This window comes from Tympanuchus pallidicinctus, unplaced genomic scaffold (genome assembly GCF_026119805.1).
Source record: "Tympanuchus pallidicinctus isolate F22 unplaced genomic scaffold, pur_lepc_1.0 scaffold15, whole genome shotgun sequence".
Classification (NCBI taxonomy): domain Eukaryota; kingdom Metazoa; phylum Chordata; class Aves; order Galliformes; family Phasianidae; genus Tympanuchus; species Tympanuchus pallidicinctus.
The window spans coordinates 22,400,475-22,416,401 of record NW_026294669.1 but is presented as its reverse complement, the minus strand read 5'-3'; the positions used below and the strand labels follow the sequence as shown (position 1 = coordinate 22,416,401).

Sequence of the window (15,927 nt, the reverse complement as noted above, 5' to 3'; positions counted from 1 at the left end):
AAAATGATGGATAAATTAAATTGTCTAACAGTCTGTATATGGAACTATTAGTAATCAAACAAAATACAATGTTGACTACAGTATGGCAGCTTTTTACCATCAAGACTTAATCTCTGGAATGTTTCTACTGAGTGATGTATTTTTTAAAGAACAATTGATGGAGGGGTACAAAACATGATATCCTGTCAGCTGTCTGGTTACGTCTCTGGACAGCGCTACTTTGTTTTCCTAATGTTTCATTCCAGTATATTTTTTCCTGTCATTACTTAAGTGTTCAAATTTCTCTAATCGTCACAGATTTAAATTCTTTTAACACTCTGAAAAGAATTACATGCAGATTAATACGAATTTTTGTATTTGAATATTAAAATTTGTGGTGCATAGATGATTGGCTGCAGTTAGCATAAGCATCCTATTAAAAAAAAAAAAATGTTATGTGATCCATATAACTAGGGTTCTGTTCTAATTACTATTAATTAGATGCCTTTAGGTTAAATGCTGAAGAGTTCTTGTTGGCGTTTTGTGTGTATGTATGCATTGTTTTATGAAAAGAGATAAACTGGTATCAACTGTATCAAACTGGTATCATTCATACTAGTTGCAAAAGTTACTGCAGTTCATGACTGAGTACAACTGATGTAAATCTGCATCTTTTCATAAGATGCCACCTCCTCTTTGTGCTGTTTTCATTCCCTAATAATAATCATTACTTTTTATTTTACCATAATCAAAAATGTGAGAGCTTTGACTCGTATGGGCTTACAGCTCCTAAGCAGTGTTTTATAGTGGAGAAGGAAAATACAGTTTCCTGATCAGTGTGAGAGTGGAAAGGACGATCAGTTGTATATACTGAAGTTATAAAAGGATTTATGCTCCTCAGATCTGTCCATGTGCTAAATGGATGGCAGGGCATTTCTGTCTGATTTGACCCTCTATCTCTAAACAAAAATTCTCTTATATCTCGTACCTTCTTAAATGAAGCCTTTTTGAAATTATTCTCACTACTTCCATAGTTGAAACAAGTCACAGGATGAATTTTTTTTAGCCTAAAGCTCCCTGTCCCTCTGCCCTTTTTTTTTTTTGTTTGTTTGTTTGGTTTTCCCTTAAATGAAAGTTCTGTGAACCTGTTTTTCAGGAAGATGCTGGATCTTGCCTGACATTTTTTTCATATCTTATGATTCCAAGCTTTAACCATTCTTGATACATTTCTGAAATGTTTGATAAACTCATGTTTGTTCATGTAAGGAAATTGCAGCTTCGTTTCCATGTAGGAGAGGTGGTGATGCCATGGTTAGTTGATCGCTCTTCCGTAAAACCTTTATGCTGGCCTCAGTTCTGATATAATAAAGACTCTGTAAAGCACATGCTCTGTGCCAGCCCCACTATGAGTGGCAATTATTATGAGATGGGCATATTAGAGTTAATTCTAGTGTCATTCAGTATGGTTTTTACTTTTTAAAAATTGGAAAACTTAAAAGTTTTCATTGCAAAATTTGTTTTCTAATTATGTTAAATGTCAATTTCTTCCTTCCAGAAGACTTTATCAAATAAAAACCAGCTTTCATTAATTTTTGTCCGTAAGACTGTATTCCACAGTTTTGAGTAAGGAATTGTGAAATGCTACCTAAAAACTACTAAGTATTTGAAACCTGAAGACAGACATGAATGACAGTTTTGAGACTAATAAAGTCTTAATTACTTTAAGGCATTTGTCTCAAATCTTTATGTGCAGAGACTTCGGACATGATAGAGTAGGGCTGACTTCAGGTTTAAATTCAGCAGTTTTTGTCAGCGGTTGAATTACAGATTGTCACATCAACTGCTTTGTGACAGAAGTGCTTAATGCACTACCAGACCTGTCATGGTCTGCCACACTGATCTCACGTGCAGAAGAACTTTAAGGTTCAAACGGATCATCTATGGAGCAGAACAACCTAATAAGGCTTTATGGCATTACAGTATAGGTGTGACTCGGTGTTGATGGGAATGCTGGCAATCTTTATTTATTCTTTAGTAAGTTGCTGTGCTGTGGCTTGAAACCAAGATGTTTTTCATTCTGCTATGAACTGAAATGCTTTTTCAGAAATAAAGAATGCCTTTGAGCACAAACATCATCCATTTCTGTCTAATTTGCATAGTTAATTTTTAGTCTCCAGCTACATATTCCCTCTTCTCAGAATACTCATCTGCACCTTTTATTTCATGCCCTTTCTTTTCGACTGAGAAGTTTCTCTACCTCTGTGTTCTATTCTTCATTTAAAAATAACTGCAGTTTTCTGTTGCAAGCTTACAAGCAGTTTTCTTGCCCAGCTTTCAACTTTTGATCTCGAGCCTCAGTTGGATTTACAAAAACACTCAAGAAAAGCAGGCTTTTTTTTTTTTTTTTTTTTTTGTTACTGTAAATATATTTCAAATCTTCATTGTTTTGTTTTGTTTTTTTTTTTGTTTTTTTTTTTTTTTTTACCTTAAAAGCAGAAAAATAATGAGAATAAAAGTCTGAATTTGATATTCCGAATAGTTAAGTACTACTTCTAATGCTAAGGAACAGAACAAACATACTGATGTGAGTCAAATCCACAGCAAAAAAAGCAATAAAAGCCATTGTTAAAGCTCAAGAAACCCTTTTATTTGAGTGCATTTTCATGTTTTTCGGGGTGGTTTTTTTTTGTTTTTTGCTTTTTTTAGACCCAACTGAAGCGTGCAGATCAAAAGTTGAAGGGCTTTGTTGTAGTCTGTACTACAGCCTGTGACAAGCTGTTCTAAACAAGCTTTTCAGTTTCTGCTTTGGGCATATGTTTGATCTTGGCAGAGAGAACTACTTCTGTTCTTAAAGTGCTGTTATTATCCGTGTTAAAATGGTGTGAATCCAATGCACTGCCAAAGAAGAAAATTTAAGTTAAAACTGTAGTAGAGGAATGTGGTATTACCAGTTCTTCTGGCTTCAAAACTCTTACAGGAAAAAAAAAAGAAAGAAAAAAAAAAAACCAAGCCCAATGAAAAATGTCAGAAATGGGCTTTTCACTCTTTTTTTCCCTTACCAGGTTTTGTTACCTCTGCTCTTGAAAGACAGTATGCTTCTGTTTCTGATGCTTTTAGTTGAAAGAAAATGATTTCTTCATGGTAGTTCAGATCTAGATAGGAGTGGAAAGTACTTACCTGGAGAATTGCTCCTTCTTTAGTGAAACGTGTATGTGGAATGCATTTGGGGTTTGGATTCTTTTTTTGTTTTTGTTTTTGTTTTTTTTTCTTTGAAAGATTTTACTACTTACAGAATACTTAGTTAAAATGGACTGAAGCATCATTCAAGCTGAGCTCGTAAAGGATTCTTACTTTATTCTTCAGTCTTTCTCAGGGAGAAAAAATATATTGTTCTTGCTCTTCAAGAATTTGGATAAAACAGAAAGGCTTGGTTTGTTCTTCCCAATGATTGTGATGTAAATTGAATCTGTATATAGCAACACTTGGAACTTTGCTGAACTAAATTAGGGCCTCTTCTGTAACAATATCTGACCTTCAGTGTGGCTATACAAAAACAAAAATAATGGGTCACAGGATTTATTTCTTTTACTTGATATGAGAAGTTTTTTTAAGCACACCCTTGAAAGACTTATGAATGCATTTGACACATTTTCATTTTTACAGGATGGAGTCACACTTCCTCAAAACAGTCCTACTTTGAGGTGGGGGGGGAGGGGGGGTGAGAGTGTCTTGCTTGTGCTATTTCCTAATTTAGTTTTGAAGAGAGCAGGAGTACTTATTTTGACTTGACATTCAGTGAAAACAGAGTCCAAGAAGCTGGTATGGAGAGGGATGATCTAAATCTGATAACTCCGTTCTGATCAAGTCAGTGATTTCAGAGATTCATTGGTTTACTTTTGTCAAATGTGGGGCATCCCAGCTGGTTGGTTTGGCAGCTGCACCTTGGTAATTCACAGCCTTGCTACTGCCTATAATACATGATCATCCTTAAGTCTTTCCATACCATTCCCTATCTTTTGTAGCAGGACTATCATTTTATTTGTTTATTTCGTGGAGCCTTCAGTTTATTTCAGACTTGTGTTGAAATAGGACTTGGCTTGATGCAGTTTACTCTGAGAGACAATAACTAATATAGGGCTTAATGATGGGGGTTTTTTTGTTTGGCTGTCTTTTTACAATCTGTAGGATCCTAGGAATGCCTCTAACAGTCCTTTGATTTATAGTGTATTCTTTCAGTACGTAGGATGGATAGGTTAGGTTATGTGCCCTGTGAATTGATGTCTAGAGTATTCCATGGTGTGTAGATGATAAATTGTTTCTCGGATTCAGGTCTGTTGCTTAGGCGACTTGAAAAGGTATTGAGGAGAGAAAGAACGATCAGTGTTACCAGTAGGCTTGTGTTTGTTTGAGATGGGTCCACACTTCCACTAGAAATTTGATTTTGTGATGTTTTTCAAGTGGAAGTTTTGATCTGAATGCTTGTTTATACTAGGTTACTATCTGACCATTTTACACTGATTTAAGTTCTTATGAGTTATGCTGTATTTTTGATCTGGTTTTTACACATGTAAGATCCTCAGAAGACTAAGTGCAAAAAAACCTGCTTCTAAACAGTGTATTACATTTAAAATATAAAATTTTAATAGATGGGGTGTTGTTCTGTGGCTTTACTGTGTGCACCATGCAGTGCCATTGACATCAGTATAATCCCCCAAGTTACATCAGAAACACACGTATAACTGCAGAATGTGGATCTTGAGATAAAATCTGAAAAATGCCCTTTATGGAACCAGTTTATCTACTTTCTTCCTTTCCCTCCAGTTAGTATGTAGATTACATATTTAAAATGCAAGCAGTTCCTAAACAGAGTTAAGTAGATGGGAATGAACTAGGTGCTTTGTTTGACCTGAGGTTTCTGTCATGACCTGAACAGGGGTTACTTGTTTAGGCTTCAGGATCATGGAGGAACTGAACATTTGCAGAAGAAAATAACTAATTGTGTAGCTGGATTATTCAGAGTATCTCTTGGAAATAAATAGTAACAAATTAAGGGGAACTTCTAAGCCATGTATATACAGAATGAAGTCCCAGAAACCTAACTTATATTTTGAAATGTGCTTTTTAAAATACATGAAATCTATTAGAAGGTGACAGCATTTGGCTCGTTTATCTTTTGAATGAGAAAATGCTAGCTTTTTTCAATTTTTTTTGCAACTCTCTGAAGTGTCTAGACTTAAATTTTTTTTTTAATAGGATGCATGCATTTTATAACTGTGGTCGGTGATGTTTTTATTAAAATGTTTCCAATAAATACAAAAAACATAAAAGTTTCCTCTAACTGCATATTTTTATCATTAATAAAAATGTTAATGATGGAAAAATAGCTGATTTCATTGTCTAGCTGTGAAGTTCATTGCCCTTTCTGTGTTTATTTTGGTATAAACGGCCATCTACAAATTAAAAATATAGAAGAGGAGGTGGTATTCTGTATTACTAGTACCTGGTGATAGCTAGAGTTCTGGCTAGGCTTTGATCTTGCAAACTGCTGTGTATGCATTTAAGCTGTGAAGATGGAATTGCCCACATCACCTCAGTGGCGTTACTTAATTTTTGCACACATACCTTTCAGGCTGAAAGGAAGCATATGCTGTGTGGCTTCAATGTATTGTTTTACTAGAGCCTTCCATGTGTGCTGCAGACTTGTAGCGGGAAGCAGATTTAAAGCAGCACAATTAAATACATGTGTGTCCTTATATGCAGTTTTTTCTTCCTACATAAAATCCTGTAGGTCTAATTGTCTTCTGATGAGTATGTTCAACTTTAATCATACAATTCTCTAATCATAAAACAAACTGAGGTTTAAAAAAAAAAATAAAAATGTAGGCAAAGGGATAATGGAAGTTGAAGAATAACTATCAGCTGACCTAATAGAGGACAGACCTGGAACTGCCAAAAGCATTATGTGCAGTTTGCCAGACCGCCTGCTACTGAAGCACCTTCTATCCCTTTGTCAGCCTTGGCTCTGTGCAATAATTCTGAGAACTGAGGGAAGGAAGAGAGAGATGCTGGAAAAAATAGGCATATGTAAGTTGCATGCACTACATTTCCCTACCATTGTAGGGAAAGCTTAAGGGTAGTAAAATAAACTTGAGCTGGAATAAAATAGAGAAGAATGAGGAACAGCATCTGTGAAAACACTGCAACAATGTACAAAAACAAGATGCTGATTTTAGGTAATTTCACAGTGGTGTAAACCAGCCTATATCCCTTACTAGTTTTGTTTCCAGCATATTGGTTCTTTCAGTTCATTACATGATCATAGAAACACACGTACTAGCATGGGAACTTGTATGTTTTAAAAAGAACTAGTAGTCTGTGGATAAGGGATATCTCATGGTTACTTCAGATTGTATACAGCTTGTATAGTCAGTGCAGGAACAGAACTGCATGGCTGCAAGGAAGGATAGGGGAAATGTCATCACTTCGAGCTAGGGAAGGAGGAGCAAAGCGGCCTCCTTGGAGGACAGCTGTGGGTCAACTCTGAAATAGGAGGAGTGGCTCTGACAGAAAGAAATCACAGCAAGAAGCGAAGGAGAATGAACGAAAGAAAAAAAAATAGTGTAAGAAGAAACACAGAATCAGAAAGGAGTGAGAAAAGTGAGTTAACTTCTCTTTCTGAAGTTATTTAGCCCTTATGTGTGAAGCTGGTTTAATAGAGTAGAGTAGCAAGGGTATGCTTGTTCTTTAAAGCAGTAATGCTGGTTTAAAAAAGATAATCTCCCTGCAAGGCTGCGCTTAAGTCCATCCAACCCGTTATCCTGCTTGATCAGGAATTGTTCAAGTGAGAACTTGGGGAAATGCAGTATATGTAGAGAAGTCTTTCTCCTTATTTTCCATCTCAGCAGTTTTGGGAAGTGGCATTTTTCCATAATACAGTATTGAGGTAAAGATCTTCACAAAAGATTTCGCTCGTTCTGTATTGGACATCAGATATTTTTGAAGTATTTATTTACTTCATGACAAGATAGCTGTACTTTAATATCAGACCAAATCTGGATGCTTGCTTGCTTGTCATTGTATGAAAGGCTTTGGACAGCACAGTACACAAATTGTCTTCAAAACTGGGAAGCGCTTGTTACATTCTTTAAAGCAAATGCTGCAGTAAAACCCACAAGCTTTCCTCACCTTAATCATCTTTAGAAACGTTAGCACTGGAAGCAACAAAACAAGTTAACTAACCTTTTAAAGCTATAATTGAAGCTGGAATTGTTTTGTGAACTTGTTACATCTCTCAAAAAATAATTAAATCATTTTCAAGTTTGTTAATTTTTAATCTGAAAGACAGTTACTGTAGACCTAACCTTGAGTTGTTTTGATAACACTGGCAAGGATGTCTATGGGCAAAGCTATTTTCATGCATGTGGTTATTCAAGATACCCTCCTAGAAATCATTGTAATATTTAATTAAAATGTTAAAATATTTAATTACTGTAAACCACAGGGGATACCAATATTGTAATTGCATTTAAGATGAGGAAAAGAAGTAATTTGTTTTTCAAATCTTGCTGACTTTATTAGCAGTGGCATCAGCACTTTACCCCTTTTTATTGTTTAAAAACTGATTACCTGAAGCATTACTGTAAAGCAGGATAATATAAAAAGTTAATATGCATTTTAATATATCAAACTAACCCAGTGTGACAGTGTTGAAAAGAATGCCTTTAAACAAACTTAGGTTTCTCTTTGGTACGTTGCTGCCTCAGTATTTGGAAGGGATTATTTCTTGTTAAATGTGGTTGGTTTGCTGTTTCTTCTGAGTACAGTTTGTGATGGGCAAAATGTTTCTTTTTGCATCGCAAGCTTAGTGGGAAGTTTAAAATTTATTTTAAATAATCATGAAAGATACATGACTGATACTCTAAAACCTATTTGGGAATGTCATAAATTGATTTACGCTGTGAAGTTGGTCATATGGAAAAGTATACAATAATTGGGGAAAACTGCAACACAGTATTTGATGGCTTTTAATGCATATATGAGAATATTTGCTTTGGTTATATTAGTGACTGTGCCATAAGCCATGCCACTGTCTGCTCAGTTTATGTAGTCAGGAAAACAACATTTATGTGTATCTATAGCTGGAGGGTGATACAATAATTAACTTGGAGTGATTATACTGGGAAATGAGCAGAAAGGACGACAGATATCTTTTCTTCCAACAAGGCTGCCTTTTGTGGACTGGGAGGGAACTGGTTGTTTCGGGTAGTTGACAGCTAGTATCTTCTGCCATAGCTGATGTTTGCTTATGCTCACATGCATTCAGACAGGAGAGATGGAAGGCAGGCTGTCACTGGTGTGTGTGTGTCTATTAAAGGAGGAAAAAAAAAAAAAAAAAAAAGCTTTGGGAGGCCAATCTGCTTCTACTTCCTGCATTCTCTCCTAGCCAAGCTCACTTCCTTAGTAAGAAAAGAAGCCTAGGTAGATCAGTTTGCCAAGGCTCAAGTTAGTCTTCTGAATTATTTTTGTTGCTTTTGAAAAAGGTTATTTAAAAATAAGATTTCAGAATGGTAAAAGAGGTCTTCCTGGTTTTATGCTTTTTTATGTTTATTTTGTGCAAAAACTCCTTAAAAAAAAAAAAAAAGCAATTGCTTTTTTTGTGTATTTCATTCTTTCTAGCAGTAGGATTTAAAAATGTGTCCGAGCTTAAACTACTAGATGGTTATTTTGTGACTAAAAAAACCTGTAAGATTATACCCGCTACATAAAGAAATATTACAGTTTAAAATTGAACTAATTATTTTAGGATCTTTGTAAAGATGTATACAGATTTCATTCATGAGTTGTCTGCTCCTACTCACAAAGGTAGGCATTTACATGCATCTATCTAGCTTCCAAGTCTGGCGTTTTGTTATGAAGATAACCAGCATTTGATAAGGTACCAGTTATTCTGGGGTCTCCTGTGATGTAATTAAATATGGATTTCTTTGTCTATGTTTTCTCCAGATGCAGGGATTTAGTGTTCTTTTCTGCTCTGTGGTAAAGACAGTTAGTAAAGTAGTTTTGACTGTTGTTATTAAATTACACATTGAGTGAGCTCAGAATCATTAAAAGACATCAGCTTAAGCATAAGAGAAAATACAAATGCTGAAAGTGCAAATATAAACCCTGAGATAACTTCAGAAACACAAGAAATTTGGACAACTACTGTATTATCCAGTGAAGTTATGTAAATATCTTGCTTCACAGCTGGCATCCATGTGAGCGTTTCTTTAATATTTTGATACTTTGTGATGATGTTTGTACTGCTACAGCAAATTTACCTAGAGAAAATGTTGTTTTCTCTGAAATCAGAAAGAACTCTGCAACATGATACTTGACTGCTGCGCTCAGCAAAGAACATATGAGAAATTCTTTGGGTTACTGGCAGGGGTGAGTCCTAATTTCAGATTTTACACTCGATGGTAGATAATTTCTTTTGGTTTACTCTCGTCAAACCAATTTTAATAGAGAAGTAAAACTAATAGTCTTTATTATACTGAAAATGATTATATTAATTGATTGAATTAGCATCTGGATTGTAACAAGCACAGTGAATGCCAAATGAGAATTCATTTTCTCCTTTTAATGCTTTTTGGCCTCCCATTTTTCCATTACAGTAGAGAAGTAAATGGGAGGCCAAGGCATTGATACTAAAAGAAGTTAAAAGTGTTGTGAGTTACTGGAAAGATCCTTTTCTTAATGCTAACAGTTGACTTTAGAGACTCTTCTTTCAGCTGCTTAGTAGATTTTATTTATAAGACAAAGCAATAGTTGCTGTCCTGGTTTTCCCTGTTTTGTTGTCTTTCAGTAAACATTTAGCATCTTGGGTCTTTGGTGTTGTTTTCATTTTTCTCAAAATAACTACAAATGTAGTCATGGTTAATTCCCTAAGCTCTTCCTATCTCTTGCATTGGCAGAGCTGACTCGCTAAGTCAAATAGAGTAAGCAGTTCTGATGAAAGGAAGTGTTTACTTCCATTTGCAGGTTTTTTTTTAATTCAGTATTTGAGGAAATATTTCTGCTGATATTGTTATGAAGCACCAGCCATTTGAATGTGGATGTTAAAAAGCTATAGGATATAACTGTTAATTTCTTTTTAATTTAATTTTTAATTTAATTTTTAAAAATTAATTTAATTTTTAATTTTTTTTAGTGTTCATTGCAGTGTTTATGTCCAAAGTGTCTTGCCTCTCACTGTGTTCCCTGCTGCCTCTCTGGTCTTAAATACCCTCTCAGTGACATCATGAAAAAAGTTGTATTTGAGGGGTTACGCCCAGTGAGAATACTGGATGTATAGAAGTAAAATAAATTGCTGAATCATTTGCTGTAGGTCAAAATTATTAATTACTACTTTGCAATGCAGATGAGTTCCATGCTCTGACAAACTGCTGGAAGCAATCAATTGTATCTGTTTGGAGATGTTTTCTCTAAGTATTAGTTTTTAACAGAAGGTCTTGTGATAAATATTAGCAGCATTACATTTATACTGCATAAGTCATTTATGCATATGTTATTTGCATGTTTAATGTTTTGCTTAATCTGGTTGTTTAAATTGTAAAATACTGTTTCAGCGTTTCTGCATGTTAAAAAAAGAATATATGGAATCCTTTGAAGCTATTTTCAAGGAACAGTATGATACCATTCATCGTTTGGAAACAAACAAATTAAGGAATGTTGCCAAGATGTTTGCTCATCTGCTGTACACTGATTCCATTCCCTGGAGTGTGAGTAGAACTGGCTATTGTCAAAGGTTTTTTATTTAATTATTAATCTGTAGTAATTCAGAAATTAGTAATAAATTGGTTTTAGTATTCATTCAATGTTTTGGAACTATTGGCACTTGTAGCAAACAGAATTATTTTAAATGTATTCTGAGATACACCATTGAACATCCTATCCTGTTTCTGTCTCCCACAGTTCTGCATTAGTGGCTCTGAGTTGTTATTTTACAGAGCTGAGCTGGAATTGGTTGATTAAAATGTACACTTTTTTAGCTAATCAGCAGTGTAATTAGCTGTCTCTAAAAAAGTAAATGTAAAGAAATCATCTAAAATTAACTTCATACAGAAAATTTTCAAGCTTTTTATATGAAACTTTAGAAATAATTACAATTCTCTTTTCCTACACTTTTATTCTTGTTCGATAATGTAATCTAATTGACATTCTTCAGGCACACACAAATTAATCCAAATATCTCACCTCTTTTAGAACACCCATTTCAAATCTTAACTTTCCAGGAGTTCTCACACCTGTTTTTCTTCCACTGACTTTTCTTGGACAGGATAAACCCTGAAACAATTGCTAGTTTAAAAATGATCAGAAATTTCTTGTTAGAACGGACCTTTCAAGGAAGAAAAGGTCTTGACTGAGAATTAGTGTGCATTGGTGAACAAAAATAAATAGTCTTTACTTGTTTTTTCAGGAGGCCAAAGGGTTTTAGGCTAAGTTTGAACATACTTTCTTTCATTTGTGTGTTTTTTTCCTGAACATTTTCAGGTTCTGGAGTGTATAATACTGAGTGAAGAAACAACCACATCCTCCAGTAGGATTTTTGTCAAAATATTCTTTCAGGAGCTTAGTGAATATATGGGACTTCCAAATTTAAATGCAAGACTAAAGGACATGTAAGTTGAAGTTTTATTTTAAAAACAGTACGTTGAATTAATTCATCAGAAAGAGTACAGATAAAACCTTTGTTTTCAAATTCAACTCCATCGGTGGTTTTATAGCTGCAATTTTCAAGAATAAGTTAACGTATAACTTTACTCATTAGAGACTTAGAGTCCCTTTAAATTGAATGCTACCATTGACAAGTTCAGCTATGTGCAAGAGTATTTATTTGAAAGCTATATATTTTATTTTGTTTTCCAAAGACAGTACAACTTGTATAAGAATGTGTGAAGTGCCAGTCTGTTAATTTCATTGTTTTGTCAGCAGTAATGAAAGTTGCTGTGGCTGTTAGTTCTGACAAAGTTTAGAAGAAAAGGACCTGATTCTAGTTTTTCTAGGGTTAGTTGCTTGTCCTTGAGTACCATGTCAATAACATTATTTTAAGCGTTTGTGGTTTTTTTAATACATTGCGTTCTGGCAGCGTTCATCTTGGTTGCTAGAGCTGCTTCCCATTAGTTGGGTTGACTGTTAAACAAACTTAACAGATGCTTTAGTTCATGTAAGCTTGAATTTAGACCATCTTAAGGCCCTGTTTAATTTGATCTTTGTCCTTCATGGTCATCAAGTAATATCCTTTACTTTCACTAGATGCTGTGTTTTCACACGTCTGCTCAGGGCTTATCAGGCTCCTCAAACTGTCAGGTTATGACAGTGCATTATTAGACTCTCAGAAGTATTTTGTTAATACACATCACAGATATAAACAAGGAAAGTGTTGAAAAATGCATGAAGAGAATTTTCACTGTGCTGTGTAATATAGTTCCTTTTTAAGTCTATTAATGTCAGTGAGAATTAGTGCTAAACTGGCATACTGATTATTTTAGATGTTTGTTTTCAACAGAACATTGCAGCCTTTCTTTGAGGGATTACTGCCTCGGGATAACCCAAGAAACACTCGCTTTGCCATCAATTTCTTCACTTCTATTGGCCTTGGAGGACTTACGTGAGGAACATTTTTGTTTGATTTAATATTTGCTTTCCTTCCCTGCCTCTCAGTTTAGGAGGTGGGAGAGGGAAGCGGCTTCTTTTTTTTTTTTTTTTTTTTTGATGATATTGTCGTTGTTCCTTAGAGATGAATTACGGGAGCATCTGAAAAATGCACCAAAGATGATAATGACTCAGAAACAAGATGTTGAGTCATCAGATTCATCTTCATCTTCGGAAACAGACTCTTCTTCAGATTCTGATTCTGACAGCAGTAGCAGTAGCTCAGAGTCATCCAGCAGCAGTGACTCTTCATCTAGCAGTAGCGACAGCAGTGACTCAGGTATTCAAGCACTAGCTATAACTATTTATTTACTTCTTGTTTACTTCCATGCTTCTGTTTACTGTTATTGCTACAAACTAGCTCTAGACAGTGTTGCTGTGGTTTATAAATATATTTTTTTTAAATTGCATGTTTTTAAAATACTTCTTTTTGCTCATATAAACTTCTTTCAGAAAACAGAAGATCTTAGTCCCGTTTTTAGAGATTTAAATACTTGAGGAACACTGTTTTATAGAAGAGTTTCTTACACAGTTGATGCTTGTTGCACAGAGCTGTCTTTTCAGTCTAGTGGAGAACGGAGGGGCCAGTATTAATATCTCTATGGGATGCTTAGTGGGGAACTCTGGTACTAACATCTGATTCTTTTTTCAGCTGCTTAGTTGAGTGAGCTTGATGCTCCTAGTATCCTCTTCTGTAAATATGTACCCTGTTGTGGATCAGACACAACATTGGTCAGTTCTAGCAATGAGTTTTGTTTTATTCTATTTCTTATTCTTCATTTCTAATTCTTCCTCTGGAAGACTTTCTGTGTTGATATAGTGAAGGTTCTTGCCTTAAGGGAAATCTTCAAGGATGATTCAGCTTTTGCTGATAACTTAGTATTATGTAGTTTCATGTTGTAATCATTATTTGTTGTAAACATTGCTTAATCTGTGAAGTACTTGCTAGTATGAATTGCTGTGTACAGTCTCTCCTATAACATGAGCAGATGATAACACAGCATGACTTTCTGTAGTTCAGAACCTTGTTGATTCAAAATTAATTTGATTTATTATGTGACTCAGAAATGAAAATGCAAATTAATAAAATAAAAGCAGTGTGAACTGCTTGTGTCTGGAAATGCATTTCTGTCCTCTTGCAATGTTCCTCTACGAAATCTGATTTGCATTCCATCCTAAAGCTATCACATTAATGACAGCAAAGCACTAGAGGAGGGCGCAGTCAAATAGGGTCAAAGAAGGCGTTAGTTCAGCAAAGAGCCAGATGGTTCCTGCATAGACAGCTGCAGCTCTGCTGAGCTGTTTGATAGGAACCAGAGAGGTAAGTCCTTAGTGACAAACCAACTGAGTCTGCAGTCTGATAGTGTGAGCACTTGATTTTTGTAGTCTTAGGACCCTCTCTCTTACTATTTGTCCTTCCTTCATCAAGGCATACAGTCATTAAACTTGTATTTTTATATCTTAGTAGCCCAGTTTCGCTTTTTCTCTGATTTTTGTGTACTTAAATGTCATGTATGGGATACTAATTTGAGATAACTATGCACTTATGAATGTGGGTCAGGCTTGCTACAAAATGAAGGTATTTTACTGGTTATAGCTTGATTTTTAAAAAGCTGCAAACAGAGGGAAGGCTTCTTTACCTTGGTAGCGTTGGGGGAAAAAAAGAAAAGCTTACTGTTCTAAAATGTAGCCAAAGTGATCCATCATTGCATGTAATCAGAGTGCCAGCAAGCCTTAGTTCAGACAGATTAGCCAGCTTTCTGTAGGACTCAGATATTTGATGTACTATTAAATCAATTTATGGCTACAGTATTTTCATAAGGTGGTTAGAAACAGTTAAACATGTGATACTGTAGCTCATACAATAACCATTGTTAACTGTAAGTGACTGCAACTTTAGTGTTCACTGTTTGCTTATAATGCTTTGTCACATCTGCTGAGATAAATCTGCAAATTGTTCATAAAGAGCAAACAGGAAGAGTAAAGTCTTCCTCTGAGATAAATACTGTTGCACGTTCAGAAATACAGATGTTGGTTCATATGGAGGCTGTTTCTGAGGTAGTTATACATTATTTTCAAAAGCCAAGTTTTATTAGACAAAAAAATATTTTCTGTAAATTAAAAGCAAATATTTACTGGTTTAAAGCAGCTACACTGCCTTTGCTTTGCTTTCACTCAGTACCTGTGGCATAACTAAAATATCTGCATATTTATGTATTTTTAAGGACCACTGGGCTTTTATCCAAACATCCTCTTCTTAAACTTGTTAACTTTATATTGTTCTTTAGCATTCATGATGATCTCACTTTTCACTTGAAACAAGTATGTAGGCCCAGTTTAAACTGGGAACTTCTTAAAGCTCTGTAGATGTTAATGTAATGTTATTTCCTGTGGTTCCTAGAGTCAGTAGTCTATGGCCTTTCTTAGGGTTCTGAAGCTGATCTTAAATTGTTGACAAGCTAGCACTATCATTCCTGGAAACAAACCAGAGTCATTGTTATGTTGCTGCAGTACCACAAAGTTTCTGAAGCTGTTTCATCTGGCTTTTCTTTCTCAGGATAGTGTTAAGAGTTTTTTCCCCTCTCTGCTGTTTTTAAACTCCTTGCCTGATAAGCTCTTCCAGAAAGTAATTGGTGAAGTAAACAATTTGAAGATAATGGATGGTCTGGAAAAGATGACCTTTTGGAAAGAAATTTTCTGAGTTTTGATGTATGGCTTTACATCCTGTGCCTGGTCCTTCTATATCAAGTCAGTAAAAAGGTGATGATGTGTAGAGGCTCTCAGAATTCAGGCATTACTTCCGGATGGGTAAAGGATAAAAACCCTGCAGGTGTCAAAGCTACAAATGAGTAGAAGAGGGGGGACGCTTGATTGTTGGAGTTGTGTCAGTATGTAGCACTTAAAATCTGAAGGCACGTCTTGCACGACCTACATGTTATGTCAGATTCCTGTTTAGCATGTTACTCTTTTGGTATGAGTTACTTCATTTATATGACTGGTTAGTAATGTTTTCCTTTCAAGTGCAGGTTTGTTTGTATGTTCTCTAAGTTGAGGAAGAAGTTTTGTTTTGATGTTTGTTAGAGCTAAAGTGGTATGATGTCATGTTCTTGATAACTGTGTAGTCATGGTAAATAGGATGAAGTGTGGAAGATTATTCCATGAGGTCATATTTTCTTGTTTTTACTGTTTTGGATGTGGTGTAGCCTTGCCTGTTATTCACGTGAGGTTTGTGGGTTTGTAACAGTGCAGATG

At 35.2% G+C, this 15,927-nt stretch overlaps 1 protein-coding gene across 4 annotated transcripts in view; it reads left to right on the top strand.

Moving 5' to 3' along the window:
• CWC22 (CWC22 spliceosome associated protein homolog) overlaps positions 1 to 15,927 on the top strand; it is a 72,040-nt gene that overhangs the window by 53,736 nt on the left and 2,377 nt on the right. For all 4 annotated transcript variants that reach the window (XM_052675529.1, XM_052675526.1, XM_052675527.1 and 1 more), the window contains 5 exons: positions 9,331 to 9,408; positions 10,590 to 10,742; positions 11,515 to 11,642; positions 12,530 to 12,631; positions 12,759 to 12,955. In XM_052675529.1, the coding sequence (XP_052531489.1) occupies positions 9,331 to 9,408; positions 10,590 to 10,742; positions 11,515 to 11,642; positions 12,530 to 12,631; positions 12,759 to 12,955 (658 nt within the window). The remainder of the gene's footprint in view (positions 1 to 9,330; positions 9,409 to 10,589; positions 10,743 to 11,514; positions 11,643 to 12,529; positions 12,632 to 12,758; positions 12,956 to 15,927) is intronic.